Source organism: Corythoichthys intestinalis, chromosome 5 (assembly GCF_030265065.1).
Source record: "Corythoichthys intestinalis isolate RoL2023-P3 chromosome 5, ASM3026506v1, whole genome shotgun sequence".
In the NCBI taxonomy this organism is placed as follows: Eukaryota; Metazoa; Chordata; class Actinopteri; order Syngnathiformes; family Syngnathidae; genus Corythoichthys; species Corythoichthys intestinalis.
Genome location: NC_080399.1, coordinates 11,851,925 through 11,870,518, shown reverse-complemented (window position 1 = coordinate 11,870,518; position 18,594 = coordinate 11,851,925). Strand labels below are relative to the sequence as shown.

Here is an 18,594-nt window from a genome sequence, read left to right as displayed (position 1 = left end):
TCCAACTAGTTGAATACGTGCTTGAACTACATCTCCCATTGTTTGATGAGAAACACCATTTAAGATTGTTCTCGTTACATGCACGACATACAGGTTAATGTTTATTTAAAAAAAAAAAAAAGTTTTCTTTTTCAGATGTGTAGGAAGAGCATTTCAAGAGAACAGCTTCTTTTGCTTGAAGTAGGCATCAAAGCGGACCTGGGCATAGTCCTGGTAAAAAAACAAATTACGATGAGGCATTGACAAAATACATACAGTTGAACCAAGAGTTACAAGTTCAGTTTGTTCCGTGTCCAAGCTATTAATCATTTGTACAGTATATCAAACTAGAAAATTTCTGGAGATATTGCCATGGTAGCTTTATAGTGGCAGGTAAAACTCAAAGTCACTTCCCGTTAATTTGGCAGCATTTCGGTGTCACTTCCTGTTAATATTATCTAATTTTTATTAGGGCTCTCAAACGATTAAAATTTTTAATCGAGTTAATCACAGCTTGAAAATTAATTGATCGTAATGAATTGCAATTCAAACCATCTATAAAATATGCCATATTTTTCTGTAAATTCTTCTTGGAATGGAAAGATAAGACACAAGACGGATATATACATTCAACATACTGTACATAAGTACTGTATTTGTTTATTATAATGAATCAACAAGATGGCAATAACAATAACATTCTGTTAAAGCGATCCATGGATAGAAAGACTTGTAGTTCTTAAAAAATAAATGTTAGTACAAGTTATAGAAATTTTATATTAAAACCCCTCTTAATGCTTTCGTTTTAATAAAATTTGTAAATTTTCAATCAAAAAATAAACTAGTAGCTCGCCATTGTTGTCAATAATAACTATGGTGTTGAAACCCATAAAATCAGTCGCACCCAAGCGCCAGCAGAGGACGACAAAACACTAAAAAACACAAGTGACAAGTGGACATGACACTGTGCTGTCATTTTAATCTGTTTGAGCGGGGCATGTGCGTTAATTGCATCAAATATTTTAACGTGATTAATTTAAAAAATTAATTACCGCCCGTTCACGCGATCATTTATTTTATACTTTTGACTTATGTTTTTATGCTGCTGCAATACCTGAATTTCCCCTATAGGGGATCAATAAAGGGTTATCTTACTTTTTGTTAATGGAATTGACGTATATTGGCATCATTGCCATTGAAATCAAATCAATTGAATCCCTTGGCTATAACCTTCGTGAACATTGCATATTCTCTTTTGGCAAGATGAAAAGATAAATCTTACCGTGTGTGTCTCAAAACAAGTAATGGGGACACTGAAGGGTGAGTTGGGAGGGGCGCCACACATCACATGAGTGACACAACCAGACACTGCTAAGATGCAGGCTAACTACACATAAAAATGTCACACATTGTGGACATGTCACGGAAACTATGGCCCGTTTGCGTCTTGTTCTCGTCAGACGAAAATTGGCATTCATTTAGTTATGTTTTAGTCTCCCAAAACACGTTTTAGCTCGTCATCGTCATGAAAAAAGTATTCAGTGACGAAAACGACACTGCTAAGCACAAACAAAAGACGTAATTTTTCCATAAATTCGTGTCTGTGCTGAGTGATATTCACACACTAAATGCATTTAGTATAGTTAGGATAGCATTCATGTTAGCATTATGCTAATGCTAATGGCAAGCATCCTCTTAAACTCTCGGACAATTTTTTTTTTTTTTTTTTTAATTACATACAGTTCGAGGCGTCCGGGTGGGTATAATTAATTAAAATAATGTATTGTTTTCCTGCTGAGTGTGTACTATCCCTAAGTTTGTGTTGCCCTTGTAGACGCTACAATATGCACTCGTCTATCAATGTTTTTCGAAAATAGTTGGAAAGATTTGTTTATTTTTGGAGTATTTTTATTTTATAGACAAAACCATTATTAGTAAACGTCCACTAAAACTAGACGAAGACACATTGAAATGACTAAAATATGACTAAGACTAATATTATCGTCCAAAAGACTAAGACTGCCAAAAACAACCTTGGTGCTGAAAAAAATTTCGTTTGTGCTATCGTTTTTGAGATATTATTTTTTTTTTATAGGTTAATCTGAGGTCAACCAGTCCTTCATTTTGATTATAAATGGCTACATATGTTAATTGTTTGTGCTGCTATTGTTTTTGAGATATTGAGATATTAATTTCGAGTGACGTGACGCAGCCCCCCATTTATTGCAAAATGGACCCAAAATGGTGCCAACATGCTGTAAAAAATGTTGTTTGTGCTGCGCTATCATTTTATAGATTAATTTCGTGTGATGACTAGGTACGTGCCATTCTGACGGTATGATAACCTTAAGCAAAAATATCACGTTATTGCAATTACAGCTCTAAAATGTGTTACTTTGAGATATCTGGGTTTAAAAACTTTTTACATTGAACAAGATTTATTTTTCAAAAACACATTAGCAAATTGGAACACAAGTATAATGTTAAGTTAAAATACATTTTAACAAAATAACAAAAAATAGCTGAAATATTCTACATAAAAATAAATGACAGTGTTTATTAACCTTTAATTTTGTATAAATGCGAAATCATGATGGAGGTATTGCCTCCTCGGCGGCTACCCTAAGCAAACATGTTTTACATGCCGGTTGGGCCCACCCTCTAAGCCGTGGCGGTCTGTAACTTTTCTGTAGCCGAAGTATTCCCATACCAGCGATTTCGTTTTCATTGATGGAGGGAAAAACATTTCAGGAGTTTCACCTCCTCCAGCCATCGTGTAGCACAGCTGACTCACTAACACTGAGCAACAACCGGTGGGGGAGAGTTAAGCCTTGCAGCTGCAAGCCAGGGATTTCTCCATGCATTTTTGCGACATTAAAAAATAGCTACGGTAATACCTGAGGGATGGTATGACGGACATTTTTTGCGGTTTTGAAACCTTGGCGTTTCCATACCACGGTATACCTTGAAATCATTAATCGGCACATGCCTAGTGATGACGTGACTCGCAGCCCCCCATTTATTGCTAAATGGACCCGAAAGGGTGCCATTTTTTTGTGCTATATTTGCGCGAGTTGTTGGGACACCCTTCTGTTATTGAGAGAGTTGGTACGTTTTGTCAGCCGCGATGGAGGTGCTGTGATTGATGTTAATATTTGAAATTAATACATCAATATCTCAAAAACGATTGCAACACAAATGTAGCGCAAACGATTGACCTCAGACGGCCCTATAAAAGAATTGTTAATATCTAAAACTTGATAGCAGCACAAACCTAGTATGAGCGAATTACATTTTTCTATAAATTTACGTCTGGAGGGCTAACTTCACGGAGGTTTGGCGATACTGTAATTACAACTAAAATCACCAGCAGATGTCAGTCACGTACCATTTTAAATGTGAGCTCTGAGTGCAAAATATGAGGTTTCCGAGAGAAACGGCTGAATTTTGTTATATTTACCAATATAATATTGCTATTAGCATATTGGGGAAACATGTGAGTCAAAGTACTGCTGGAGCTTTACACTAATACAATAACAAATAATAATCATGAACGAGCTCCTTCTTACCATGTAGCCAAACTCAATTTTGGAGATTTTAGCTTGGATGATGGACCACAGGCCCCACAGGAAATGTGACGCTAAAGCATACCTGCACAAGAACGATGAGAAGATGTCATATGATTGATTGTCCTGTACATTATCTTTTGTCTACATAAGGGGTGTCAAACTCGTCTGTCATCTGTCGCAGGCCACCTCATATTTATGGATTCCTTTAGAGCAGGGGTCAGGAACCTTTTTGGCTGAGAGCACCATAAACACATAAAAAAAAAATTAAAAAAAATTCCCAGAGAGCCATACAATACAATGGGGAGAACAAGTATTTGATACACTGCCGATTTTTCTGGTTTTTCCCACTTGCAAAGCATGTAGAGGTCTGTAATTTGTATCATAAGTTCTCTTCAACTGCGATGGACGGAATCTAGTACAAAAAAACTGAAAATCACGTTGTATGATTTTTAATAATAAATTTGCATTTAATTGCATGAAATAAGTATTTGATCCATCACAAAAATCGAACTTAATATTTGGTACAGAAACCTTTGTTTGCCATTACAGATACCAAACGTTTCCTGTAGTCCTTGACAAGGTTTGCACACACTGCACCAGGGATTTTGGCCCACTTCTCCAGAGCCTTCAGGTTTCGGGGCTGCTGTCGGGCAACGCGGACTTTCAGCTCGCTCCATAGATTTTCTATCGGGTTCAAATCTGGTAACTGGCTAGGCCACTCCAGGACCTTAAGATGCTTCTTACGGAGCCACTCTTTAGTTGCCTTGGCTGTGTGCTTTGGGTCGTTGTCATGCTGGAAGACCCAGCCACGACCCATCTTCAGGGCTCTCACTGAAGGAAGGAGGTTGTCAGCCAAGATCTGGCGATACATAGCCCCATCCATCCTCCCCTCAATACGGTGCAGTCGTCCTGTACCCTTGGCAGAGAAGCAGCCCCAAAAAATGTTTCCTCCTCCATGTTTCACGGTTGGGATGGTGTTCATAGGGTTGTACTCATCCTTCTTTTTCCTCCAAACACGACGAGCCGAGTTTAGACCAAAAAGTTCCATTTTGCTCTCATCCGACCACATGACCTTCTCCCATTGCTCCTCTGGATCATCCAGATGGTCAGTGGCAAACTTCAGACGTGTCTGGACATGCACTGGCTTCAGCAGCGGGACCTTGCGTGCGCTGTAGGATTTTAATCCATGACGGCATAATGTGTTTCCGATGGTTTTCTTCGAGACTGTGGTTCCAGCTCTCTTCAGGTCATTGACCAGGTCCTGCCGTGTAGTTCTGGGTTGATCCCTCACCTTCCTCATGATCAGTGATGCCCCACGAGGTGAGATCTTGCATGGAGCCCCAGAACGAGGCAGATTGACCGTCAACTTGAACTTCTTCCATTTTCTAATAATCGCTCCCACAGTTGTTACCTTCTCACCAAGCTGCTTGCTTATTTTCCTGTAGCCCATCCCAGCCTTGTGCAGGTCTATTATTTTATCCCTGATGTCCTTACAAAGCTCTTTGGTCTTGGCCATTGTGGAGAGGTTGGGAGTTTGTTTGTTTGAGCATGTGAACAGGTGTCTTTTATACAGGTAACAAGTTCAAACAGGTGCAGTTACTTCCGGTAATGAGTGGAGAACAGGAGGGGTTCTTAAAAAAGAACTAAGAGACAAAATATTTACTAGTTGGTAATGTATCAAAATACTTATTTCATGCAGTTAAATACAAATTTATTATTTAAAAATTATACAATGTGATTTTCTGGATTTTTGTATTAGATTCCGCCCATCACAGTTGAAGAAAACTTATGATACAAATTACAGACCTCTACATGGCTTGCAAGTGGGAAAACCAGCAAAATCGGCAGTGTATCAAATACTTGTTCTCCCCACTGTATGTTTAAAACTCAAAATAAGAGTAATGTGTGCATTTTATGTAAATCCAACATTTTTAAAGTACAATAAGTCCCTGAATTCTTTTTGATAACATTGTTATGCTGTTGTTAATCAATGATGAGTATTTCTTACCATTAATGCGACTTCTGGTGCTGCATGGTGTTGCTGATGGCTTTGTAGTCTGATTGATACTTGATTAGGTTAAGTGTCATGCAGGCATTGAGAAACTTAGGATACGTCTCTTTTCATGTTCACGAAGAAACGACACGAATCCCGTTTTTTTCCAACTGTACACGGAGCACCATCGGTGCACACCGAAACAAGTTTGTCCATTGGTAGATTTTTTCTTTAGCGAACTCAATGAAGGACTTGAATAAATCCTCCCCTCTTGTTGTCCCTTGCATAGCCAAAACTGCCAGACTTTCCTCATGTAGTGTGTCACCAACATACCTTGCGATCACGCTGAACTGTGATAAATTGCTTACGTCCGTTGACTCATCCAAAGCGAGTGGAAAAAAATGGAGCCAAATTTATGCCCTTCACTTGCGTTGCCTCAATTTTATTTGACATCATGATGGTACAATCGTGAACAGTTCTTGCTGACAGGGGCATGTCTTTTATCCGTTTAATAATCTTGTCTTTATCCGAAAAGTCATCAAAAAGTTCATTGGCAACATCAAGCACGAATGCTTTGGCGTACGCCACATCTGTGAATGGCTTCCCGTTTCTCACAATTGCTAAAGCGCCAGCAAAGGTAGCCGAATTCCAGTCACCTTATTTGGTCCAAACACAAAGTTGCTACTGACTAGCTTGCACTCTTCTAAGAAGCTCTTGACATGCTTTCTTCCTGTTGTCACCCGCCGAATATTTCGATGCAAATGTAGTATGGCGGGTGTCGAAGTGCCGCTTTATATTTGACCTTTTCATAGATGCAATTTTTTCATTGCATATTAGACATACCGCAGAACCTGCTCTCTCCGCAAAGGCAAATTCCTCTGTCCATTCCTGCTGAAAAGTACGATACTCCTCGTCTTTTTTTCTTTTTGCCATCTTCTCAAAAGGGTTTCCAAAATTAGCGGGGACAACGAAACTAAAACCGTGGGAAAATTACTACACACATGCACACATCAGCTGCTCTTTTTGACTGCAAAATACCGCGACCCCACTCGATCAGTGTCTGCCTCATCTCCGTTGCCAATGCGATTGATAGACAGATAAATAGATAGAGAGACGCAAGGACATGTATGTTTGCCACTTTCCCACTAAAATAACTGCGAACCGGCTTTCTAGTCGCCGGGGATTGTCACCGTTTTGCGCAATGCGCAAAGGAGTATAACGAAGCTTTTTTTTCTTTTCTTTTTTTAATAATTAAAGATTTGTCTGCAAGCCAGATGCGGCCGTCAAAAGGGCCAGATATGGCTCGCGAGTAGGGCTGCAGCTATCGAATATTTTAGTAATCGAGTAATCGACTGAAAATTCTATCGATTAATCGAGTAATCGGATAAAGCAAATACATTTTTAGGTGAAGAGCAATTATAAAAATATACATGAGAAAACAAGACATTTCATCTAATCTTGAACCATTTTCAATCAATGTCTTTATTTTCGATGTATATTGTTGAAAACAGCCAACAATTGCATCTCAGATGTAACTATAATAAAAAAGACTAATTCACTGCTTTCACTCAAAAAACCTTTAGATCTTATTAAAAAAGTATGTGTGTATGTATATATATATATATATATATATATATATATATATATATACCTAAAAATGCCGTTACGCTTGATAACACACATCACTTGAAAGTTAGGATTTTTTCCCACGTGTTTCAATTGAATTTCTATTTGTGTCAAGCCATTTTTAAGTTCTAGTTAAGTTTTAAGTTAGTCTAAATTGTAAGTCCTGATAGGATTTTGAGTTTTTGCAGTGTTAAAAAAAAAAATGTCTGATACAGGCTGTATTGGAGCACATTAGGGACCAGTGCTACTTGGTGTTTTATCCAGCAATGACTACTGAGCTAAAATTGATAGTTAGCATCATTGAGTTCTTATTTTACACCCTCATCACTCCACAACGCTATGTTATGTTAAAGCCTGTATGTAAGACACGTTAGCCACGCATCGAAAGTGGTCATAATTAATAGAAACCTAGCCCTCCGCAGGGCTAACGTTACGTGAGTTAGTGATGGTTACGTTAATCTTATTTATTAGCGCTTAGCGCTCTACTGCTTTAAGATGGCGGCTGTTTACTAACGCTGCCCAGACGCGGCCGAGTCTGTCATTTCGCATCTAGTTCAACATACATGTGATCTCTATGAGACTCATCAGACGCTACCTGCTACCAACGTAGCATCGTGCGGGCTAGTATTTAGCAACGTCGGCGTCGTTTGTAGCGGCTGTCGGCTGCAGTAAGTTTTTTTTTTTTTGGCTTCTTCCTCTACGCACATGACATCAGCGCGTTGTCCCGCATTAAAAGTAGTCCGAGCAAAACGTGATGCTTAGAGCTGTCAAAATAAACGATTACTCGAGGTGAATAAAATTCCTCGGATCAGTTTTTAAACTTGAGTTAATCGAGTATTCGTTTCAGCTCTACTCGCGAGCCATAGGTTCCCGACCCCTGCTTTAGAGGGTCATTATGTCTGCCAACTAGAGCTGCCCCATCATCATGCCACTTAGTTGATTGCTGTAGGTGTTTTGACAAATTTAAAGACTGATGGAGTGCTACAATGTGCTATAACAAGAATGCTAGCACCAGATCTGGACCCCGGGCCTCGAGTTTGACACCCACGGTCTATATAATTAAGCGCAAGCGTTACCTGTTTGCTTCAATAATCAAATCTTCCTCTATTTGTCTCTGGTCCACACTTGGCTCAAAACCTGAACGCTGCCCCAACAGATAACTTCGGATGAAATGAAGCTACAAGAAAAAAATGTTAACATAATTCTTTTTACAAATTTTGTATTTATTTATTTTTTTTAAAAAAGCTTTTTCAATTTCAAACCTGTTGCTCTCTGCTAGGATAATCCTCCGGCGTAGCTTTATAGAAAGGCCACTGACTGTACGTGTAGTCGTACATCCACTCACAGAAATGGTTCCCGAAATCAAAACCCCTACAATGAATTTGTTCAAAAACATTACAACACATTTTGCTGTATTTCACTTCTTAAAGTTAGACGTAACATCACCTATAGTTGTAGCTGCTATACTCAAAATCGATCAGCATCAGTCTGTCTGTTCGGCTTTGGTCCTTTTTGTCCAGTATCAAAACATTACCTACGCAAGAACAGATGCTATATGTTTTACATCTGCAATTTAGGACTTCCCCAACAACACAAACAGTTTGTAGATCCCATTAATGAGGAGCAAAAAGCATTTACCTTCTTGGACGTCATTGTGGCAGAAGACCACAGGTGATGGTGTCGCTGCCAGTAACTCGCTGCGTGTGGAACAAAAGCAATTTCTTTCATTATTATTGAACATCGCAAAAGTTGCTAAAACATGGGCAATTCTATAATTTAGGTATGAAACTAAATGAAAGTGCTCATCGAAAACGAGAAGTTTTTCCGGATTTTTGGAGTTTGAACATTGACAATGTTCTTAATTTTAGAGGAAAAAATCCCCCCTGGACGGAACATTTTGGTGTCATCCAAGTTGTTGATGTGGACACTTTATCACCAAGGAATGCAGTTTTTCATCTTGGCTTTTGATAAGCGAGCCGCTTGCAGTGACACGTGGACTATTGAGAAGAGAAGGCACTGGGACAAAGGTCAGCTATTTTCCCACACGATGGCAAAAATCAAGATCGTCCAATAAGAAAAGAAAGCATCTTATCTAATTACGTAATTGCTTTTCTCTCTCTCTTGGCTTATTTCAGATATGAAAGATAAGATACATTAAAATAAATATTTTTATAATCCAATCCAACGTTGTAACCTGGGGACTACCTGAAAATGAAAAACGTTTTTAAAAAGGCCATTCATTTAAGGTATGCCTTATACTCAGATGTGCCTTATAGTGCGAAAAATATGGTACAGATCACGTTTTCTTTTTTTTCCCCCTCTTTTAAATACTTTACATTGTGCATTTAGTGACCAATTCATATTTTCATTATTTATTTTACCCAAGTATTAACTTTAACAAAACTATTAATCATCAACGAACGCAGGACTAGGCATGTGCCGGTATGAGATTTTGACGGTAAGATAACGGTGGGGAAAAATACCGCGGTTTCACGGTATTGCAATTATAGCTCCAAAATGTGTTATTTTGAGATGTATGGGTTAAAAATATTTTTTTTCCCCCATTGAACAGGATTTTAAAAAAACAATTTCCAGAACATAGTTGCAAATTGGAACATGAATATATTGTTAAACTAAATTATCAATAAAAAAATAACCAATATTTTAAATAAAATTAAAATAAATATAACTTATAGACTATACCCACAGCCACAGCTCAAGCTGCTCAAGATTAGAGCAAGAACAAAATAATTTCCATAAAAAAGTAAAAACACTTCTGAATGAAATTTTTTAAAAATTCTACTGCATGACTTTTTTTTGAGGGTGGAAAAGCTCAAGTGAAGTTTCGCCATTTTCTCTCTCTAGTCTAGATGATGTCACGTCTATGTGTTAAAAAACAAAGAATTCATAACTTAATAGGTTAAAAATGTATAAGTTAGTTTAAAGTGTAAATATTGTTGTGGAAAGGTTTCATCTAAACAGACAACAACAACAAAAAACATTGGGAGTGAGACCTCTCCTTGATCCAGCGAACGTGGATTTGTGCTTAGGGCAAGAGCATCTTTCGCAATTAGCGATCTTTGATGCTATCCCCTTTACCCCTTCATTCAAGCGAATCAAGCTTGTTTTCTCACTCTGCGGCTGTAACACTCGACGAAGTTGCTCTCCCAGCTAAGCCTAGGCTAACATTCGTCTTTGTAAGCTTTTAGTTAGTTTGTATATTGAATTTGAAAGGAAAATGTGTGTTTTGTTTTTGGCGAACTTTTCATGGTGCTAATTTGTTGAAGCTACTCACACATGGAAAAATATAATTGTACAATATTTTTAATGTATACATTTTGTATATTCCACTTACCATGATTTGAGAGCTCAATAAATTGAAGAAAAGTACGCCTTTTGTTTGGAGTATTTGTTTTTGGGTTCACTGGCTGTCTAGCCGATAGCGTCACTTTCACACACAGCAACAAATGGGAGGGGGTGAGCGCTGCCGCGCCAAGCCACTTCTGGCTGCATTTTTGACACACGAAAAATAGCGAATACCGTACTACGGTCTGACGGAAAATTTGAGTGGTTTTGAAACCGCGACGTTTTCACACCACTGTAAACCGTGAAACCGGTAACTGGCACATGCCTATGCAGGACCGGACCCGAATAGTGCAGTTTCTTAGTTGACACTTATTAATACTGCCGTGAAAAGTATACAAAAACACACAAAAAATTGATAACTGCTCTCCACTAGGCATGTGTCGATGACCGGTTTTAAAGTATACTGTGGTATGAAAACGTCAAGGTTTCAAAACCGCAAAAATTTTCCGTCATACTGCCCCTACAGTATTGGCTTTTTTTTTTTTGTCGCAAAAAATGCATGGAGAAATCCCTCGCTTGCAGCTGTAAGGCTCAGCCCTCCCCCACCGGTTGTTGCTCAGTGTCAGTGAGTCAGCTGTGCTACACAATGGCTGGAGGAGGGGAAACTCCTAAACATTTTCCCCCATCGAAGAAAACGAAATTGCTGTTATGGGAATACTTCGGCTACAGAAATGTTACATACGGCCGCGGCTTAGAGGAGGGCCAACCGACATGTAAAACATGTTTGTGGAGGGTGCCTGCCGAGGAGGCAAAACCTCCAATATAATTTCGCATTTTTATTAAGGTTAGTAACTCCAGTGTGTTTAGTGTGTCTAGCGGTTGTAAAACATGTTCTCTCTGGCAAGTGTCTTTGTTGAGGAAGAGAGTGTATAATGTATTCATGATATGAGTCATACACACGTTATGGAAAATAATTTAATTATTTTTGTTCTGTGAGTTTAGCCTCACTTAAAGGACTGCATTTATTTTATTTAGAGTATTTCAACTATTTGTTATTTTCTTTTACCTTAACATTATACCTTTGTTACAATTTGCTAATACGTTTTGAAAAATAAAAATCTTGTTAAAAGATTTGTTTTAAACAGAGATATATAAAAGGAACACATTTTAGAGCTTTATTTGCAATACATTGATGCCGTGAAAGCGTGATATTTTTGCTTGAGGTTATCAGGGTCTGAAAAGAATGAATCGCAAATATTGTTATACAGAAACAATAAATCCAACAAACCGGAGGTTTTTGAGTTCAGCCGGCAAGTTAAGCTTCATCAACTTCTTGTACTTCTTCACGTGGGTGTCTCGCGTAAAACTCAGCTTCAACACTTGATCCATGTATCTAATGGAAATCATGAACTCTATGAATCAAGCATGGGGCTTGTGGGAAAATAATATTTTGGGTACTTACCTGTTAATGGTTCCAAACAGCCAGGTGGGCTCCTTGTTAAATGGCATCACCATTTTATGGAAACGTGCCAACTTGGTAGCAATCTCAGCGGAAATGTCAGCGTCTGAAAGCTGATCTGTGCGCATGCGGGTGTTCTGAGGTGAGAAAAAGGGTAACATCAAACCCAAATAGTACATTTGGTACCTGTTATCTTAATACTACCACCAACATTGTGTGTTGGGAAGGAATAAATATTGAAATCTGGGATGTTAATGTGGACCGTACCGGAAGATACTGTTCTAAGCGTCCTTCTGGAAAGATGCCATATAGTTTGGGTCCCAAAGTGCGCTCGGCCAGGATGGCGAACATGACACTCTCCAAAACAAGAGAGTCCACGCCTTGGAGGATGGCGCCGTAGATTCTGAGGAGCACCCGGCGAGGCTCCTCCCCCTTGCTGTGCACGTGGTCGGGAAGGCTGCACAGGTACAGCAGATTACTGAGGCCACCACTGGAAAACAGAACACGTACAGTATATCAATCATCATGAGTTAAAGTTAGGATCAAATTATGAAAGCTGCATGTATTGTATCCCAACTTATTCTTAGGCTCCCGCCAAGAATCGATACTAGGGCTACAGCTATCGATTATTTTAGTAGTCGATTAATCTATCAACGTGTCAGTTCGAATAATCGAGTAATCGGATTAGGAACATTGAATGATTGCAGAACAAATTTTAAGAGATGTAAAACAAAGGCTAGCTAAGGGTTGCACTTTCAAAAGTAAATTAAATGGGAATACAAACTAAAATTCCCGAGTGTTTCCTCAAACTATGCAGAATTGCACTTTCATTTAGAAATAAAATAAGTGAGCTTAGCCTCAAACGATATAAAAAAATAATAAGATCTTAATACAACAAAAAACAATTGGCTAACTTGCTTAGCAAAAGTCCGCTAGCTCAAATGCGATAAAATGTCAGATTTTTTTTTTTTTTTTTACAATGCTCTTAACAACTCATTCAAACATATATTCCCCCCACTCTACGCCTAAATATACCCATAAACTAAATTACCAATGCATTAAAAAACATTAGCTCAAACGAAAAACTTTTTGTTGGTCTTAACAGGGAGCAGCTGGATTCAGCCATTTTAAATGAGTTATGTCATTTTCACTGTTGCCACTAGAGGGCCGTCTATTCACCGAAATCACCAATAAAACTAAATGAAGACACTTTCAAAACAAACTATTACAACTAGAGGTGGGAATCTTTGGGCACCTAACGATTCGATTACGATTCAGAGGCTACAATTCGATTATAAATCGATCATTGATGACACCCTCCTCCCCGCTACTAGCCGCTTTTGTACATTAGTTACAAAATCTGTAATAATAAAAAAAAAGCCCCGCAGGCCTGAATAAACGACTATTTCAGTATCAACAGTTAAAAACAATAAATATACTCAAATTCCCATTCTGTATCAGCAGCTTTAAACTACATTCAATTAATTTAACGTTGTGAATCAACCGTAAAAGTTAAAATTGCTCCCGTTATTCCATAATTTCCCTTTAGTCTACTTTCGACATGTGAAAGTTTTAAAACTATTTTAAAGATAGATTCAAGTCAATATTTTACCTATTTAGGAGTATTTTAGATAAAAAGTTAATTAGGTTCGCTTGGAAGGTTCGCTACAACAGCCTTGCAGGGAAGTCTACTGCTTTAAGATGGCGGCCGTCTACTAACGCCCGCATCTAGCTTTCGGTACATGTGCTGCTAACGCCACCGTGTCTATATTGCATCTAGTCCTATATGATATCTACCGTACCATTATGTGGACGTACTTAGTGGCAGCTGTCTGCAACAGTCAGGTAGTACTCAAGCTGTACTCAATTTGGACATTTAGGGATTGATGGGGGAAAATATTATGTGATGATTAACATTAGCACATTATGCCTTTGTGATGTATTATTGTTTCTGTGACCTAGATTGTAACAACTTCTATTGTTTTTCACCTTGGGTCCCATAGTTAGGAGGGAATCTCACGAGATAACTTGTTTTGCACCATAGTACACGCTCGAGTCCCATAGTTACGAAGGAATCTCACGAGATAACTTGTTTTGCATCATAGTACGCGCTTGAGTCCCATACTTAGGAGGGAATCTCATGAGAAAACTTAAATAAACATCCTACTTTAACCGCTGGGAGCCTCAACTGGGGGGGAATCTCATACCCTTGCGGGGGGCTCACAAGTTCGAGTGGTGCGTTTTCGTGGGGGCAGGGAGTGGCCACCCGTGTCCGCGTGTCAGACGTGCCTAAAAGAGTCGGGAGATTCCCCCAACTCCCCGGAAGTCTGCCAGAGGATTACGTACGGGTCCCTTGGCTTTGTTCCTTTGCCGCTTTGCCGGAGTGTTGGCTCCCCGCTCATTTGTCACGGTAAGCGATTTTCATTGTTAAGGAACAGTTTGTTGTGCTGTAATGCTAACGCTTGGATTCTGGGATTGACAAACTAGATCTAACGTCATCATTAACACTTGTTCTTTTTTTTCATGTGTGTTTGCTTGCTCTTGTGGGATTGCAATCAATAAATCTTATTTATTCTGCATTTTCTAATCAAAAACATCGTCTATTGAGCAAAAGTGTGCTGGTTGCTGACTCACCGCGAACCCAGAAATTTCGGAAAACAGGGATGTACGTAGTTCCCATGCGGTGTACTCACTTTTGTTGCCAGGGGTTTAGAGTTATTTTGAGGGGAAAATAAATTAACTCTATACTATAAGCTGCACACAGACTACCTTTCATTGTGTCATAGTGACATTTTGTCAGTGTTGTCCCATGAAAAGATATACTTAAATATCTGCAGAAATGTGAGGGGTGTACTCACTTTTGTGATACACTGTACATCTCTTAATAACACATTGTAGAACTATGATGGCAATACCGTGATACTTTGAAACCGCGGTATTTTTGCTTAAGGTTATCATACCGTCAAAATCTCATACCGGCACATACCTATTCGCCATATTGTGAGATAATCGTAATCGTGAGCTTTGTATCGCAATTCTTATTAGGAGGAAACCACCTCTAGTCGTGATAATTGGACATTGTATATTTTCTCGATGGAATACTATACCTATTTTTTGGGGGGACAACATCACGATATAGGTCAATTTTTACAAAGCCTGCAAACGATTAGATTCAATGCAAGTGCCTTCCATCTATTTAGGACAGTATCATGTCCATGAACCGTTACATTTAACCTATTTTTTGACGTTCATGACAATTTTGCGGCCATGCATTTCAGACATCTGATTGTAAAGCATTTGTTTGAACGAAACGGCATACATAAAAGATAAGGATATCGATCAGGTCCCTAGTTTTTTTTTTTTTTAATCACACTGATTTTTAGCCAACGTTTCTCAAAATGACGGGTGTGGAAAGGTTTCTTAAAACTTTCAAGCGATTATACTTAATGTCATACGGAAGACCGATTTTCACCTGACGATGCTAATTTGAAAGTCCATTAGTTGAATTGTCTTCCACGCTCCAGAAAGGAAATCTCGGCACCACGCGAACGCCCTTTCCTTCGTGTCCCGGTCAACCTCCTCGGTCCGGCCGCCCTTGAATGACTCCGCCTCGGAGTCATCGTCGCCGTTGGCTCCCAAAAGTGGACTCGGGGTTCTCGAGGTCCTCTCATGGGCCAGAATAAGCAGCTCGTAGCTGGTCGGCTTACGCTCGTCCTCCGGGACCGAGTCGCCGCTTATGTTGCCGCCCGCCTGCATTGCTAGTTTTCGAGCAAATTGTAGTGGGGAACCGTGTAGAACTAACGGTCGAAGTGTGCGAAAAGAGGTTACTGTAGTCGGGCGGAGCTCGCCGGGAATGACGGTCAACCGGAAGATTAAGGCATATCTAGTTATCCGCATGAGGTCAATGTAGCATCATCGTCATTAAACTGATAACCGCCACCTCCTACTTTGGCAAGCACAGTAGTAGCACACTAGCATGCACGTGACAGGGTTTGTCGATATTCACTTCCGTGTTGAGACACAAACTGATTGGTTGTGCTAGGTGGTGTTGTTCTTACGTCACTAACGGTTTACGCTCATTTATAGATGTCGTATATGTAAAGCTAGATGTCAATACGTGCTGTGGGGCAATGGAGACGGCTTTCGTCACTTGTCGACCATTTTGCGTCACTCGCCAACTGGGCATGTACTGTACTTTTAAATGCCTCGGATTGGCACAAAAGTTGAGATATAGGGCGAGTTTACTGTATACTTAAAATAAGTGATGTTTTCTTCCATGAGGGTCAAACGTGGCTATTTACTCTATAAATATATTTGACAATTTCTCAAACATGAAGTCTGAAGCATAGTCATTTCATATTTTGGTATAAATAAAGCAGTGTTTGTAAATCCAGCAAGTTAAGCGTATTTTAGTGGAGAAAATCGCTCAATTCGCGTCCGTTGCAGTAAAGAATGCAAGGGACTCCGACGCAAGATGGCCGCCAGTTACTTATGCTTCCAACTCCGCCTTTAAATATCAAGCCTTATATACCTGATATCTATGGCCAACACACATTGAGTTGTGTAAATTGTGAAATTCCCGCTTCATCATCACAAACATGTTATCATTATCCATTGCATTAATTATTTTATCACAACCACTTCTGTGTTACATTTTATTATTTCTTTGATATGTTCATGTTTACTGTTTGCTAATTGGTATTTATCTGTGAAGCCCTTTGGTATATTTTTGATGCATTAGGGCTATAAATAAATTTTCTTTTAATTAATAGTTTTCGATTTTTGTTTCAGTTTGATGGGTTTCTGACTGTTTGGCTATCATATAATTCATACACCTGTTTACTGGTGGTTTTCAAACATTAACAAATTATATTTAAAAATATGTTGATGTAGCATTGAATATAAACACTATTAAGATTTCAGAAATTAAACTAAGTCAATTAAACTAGCATATTTAAACAAAAATGTATATCATTTTTCAAAACAATACACATAGTGCTTAGATTGAATGTTAATGTTCAATTACTGCATTGTTTATATTCCTTATGTATTCAATGTTTGGTTGTTGGACATTTAAGTAATTTTGGATAATAATAACTTGCAAATGTCAGTGCTAGAGCACCATCCATTTCACAGTCACAATAGCATGTGCATTTTACTGTAAGCTATTGTTTAGAGCAGGGGTCCCCAACCTATTCCACTAAGGCACACTGTGGGTGCAGGATTTCATTCTTACCAAACAAGATGACAACACTTTTTCCCCAATCTGGTGTTTTACAAGTGCAATCAGTTGATTGCAGTCAGGTGTGGCTTGTTTTAGCAGAAGCCTCATTGGTTCAACTGTCTCTGCTGGATCGGCTGGAACAAAAACCAGGACCCACAGTGTGCCTTGAGGACTGGGTTGAAAACCCCTGGTTTAGAGCATACATGTCCAAAGTCCGGCCCGGGGGCCAAATGCGGCCCGCGGTCAAAGTTCATCTGGCCCCCAGCCTCTGTCATAAAATCAATAACTTTTGGCCCGCACACAGACTTAATAAATTGGTCAGCAGTACTGATACCAGCATATGATTTAGCTTACACACTAAATGCTGCTCTTTATTTACCCACTAAAAGACAGCAGCACCCTAAACAACATTACTCCATTTGACCCTTTACTTGCAATTTTCTAAAATGGCGACAATCAACAAAAAAAGTTTACTGCGATGGCAGACGCTTCAAGGATAGGCGGAAATTGGACTATTTCTTCACTAAAATATGCAACAACTGTGTTTGCCTCATTTGCAGTCGTTGTTTTTAAAGAGTTCTATGTGAGGCGATATTACCAAACAAGACACGTTGACATGTATGACAAACGCAGCGAGAAATTGAAGCAACTTGAAGCTAGTTTAATTTCAGAGCAGCAGTATTTCGCTAGAGCCCGAGAGTCAAAAGAGAACTCCACAAAGTCTAGTTGCGAGATTGTTGAAATTATTACCGGTAATTAAAAAAATAATAAAGCAAATGTGACACACAGAATGGCTTGCTAAAATTTGCTTAAGTATATTGTTCTACGTAAAGGACGTCAGTCAAGGTCGGCCCCCCCACATTTTCACCACACCGAATCTGGCCCCCTTTGCAAAAAGTTTGGACAACCCTGGTTTAGAGTAACAGAAAAATAATAGAAATCAATTCATTCAATAAGCTTAATTCAACTGAAAGTGACAAATTGTCTTAGCTCTGAGTGGAAGGCATGTTTGTGTGATTGCATGCCCTGGTGAAGACAACTGACTTAGACAGGTATTTTTTGTTTGTTTTGGCTTTTGTAGTCGAGACACACCCGAAGAATCTTACGATGAACCGTAGTACTTGTTCTCGATCCACAACTTTCAGGTAATTTATAGTATTCTACTATAGCTAGGGGTGAAAGTGGGCCAGAATGGTCAGGAACGCAGTTCCGGTATAAGATTCAGGGCCTGAATGCTGTACACGGTGCTTTGATTCCAAAAATATGACGGCAACTATCAAAACGCTATGTAAAAAAAATGCTAAGCTGCCAGACATGCATTTCATCTACCTACTAACATCAGATTTACATACAAAAGTGTTAACAACAAGCATAATAAAGTTCTTGTGAAGCGTAATCCGTTTCCACTGATATTTATTATTTACTTTATTCCACGGAC

General features: G+C 39.0%; 1 protein-coding gene across 2 annotated transcripts; it reads right to left on the bottom strand.

The window, feature by feature from the left end:
- Positions 1–110: 110 nt before the first annotated feature.
- chkb (choline kinase beta) lies at positions 111–15,946 on the bottom strand. Of its 2 annotated transcripts, XM_057837358.1 has the most exons (10): positions 15,405–15,946; positions 12,200–12,422; positions 11,936–12,069; positions 11,762–11,866; positions 8,806–8,864; positions 8,614–8,701; positions 8,430–8,538; positions 8,244–8,344; positions 3,549–3,630; positions 111–210 (listed from the first exon to the last, which is right to left on the bottom strand). In XM_057837358.1, the coding sequence occupies exons 1-10, from the start codon at positions 15,827–15,829 to the stop codon at positions 154–156; spliced, it is 1,383 nt and encodes a 460-aa protein (XP_057693341.1). In that variant the 5' UTR covers positions 15,830–15,946; the 3' UTR covers positions 111–153. The 2 variants fall into 2 exon arrangements, with proteins under 2 accessions (XP_057693341.1, XP_057693342.1); XM_057837359.1 differs by lacking the exons at positions 111–210; positions 3,549–3,630 and adding an exon at positions 3,751–3,781 and having other exon boundaries at positions 15,405–15,945.
- Positions 15,947–18,594: the final 2,648 nt, after the last annotated feature.

Coding starts and splice junctions, on each gene's coding strand:
- chkb (XM_057837358.1), bottom strand. CDS start 15,829: ATGCGGATAACTAGATATGCCTTAATCTTCCGGTTGACCGTCATTCCC. Junction 8,865..11,761: donor GCTGAACTCAAAAACCTCCG/GTTTGTTGGATT, acceptor TTCCACACGCAG/CGAGTTACTGGCAGCGACAC. Junction 8,539..8,613: donor TATAGCAGCTACAACTATAG/GTGATGTTACGT, acceptor AATTCATTGTAG/GGGTTTTGATTTCGGGAACC.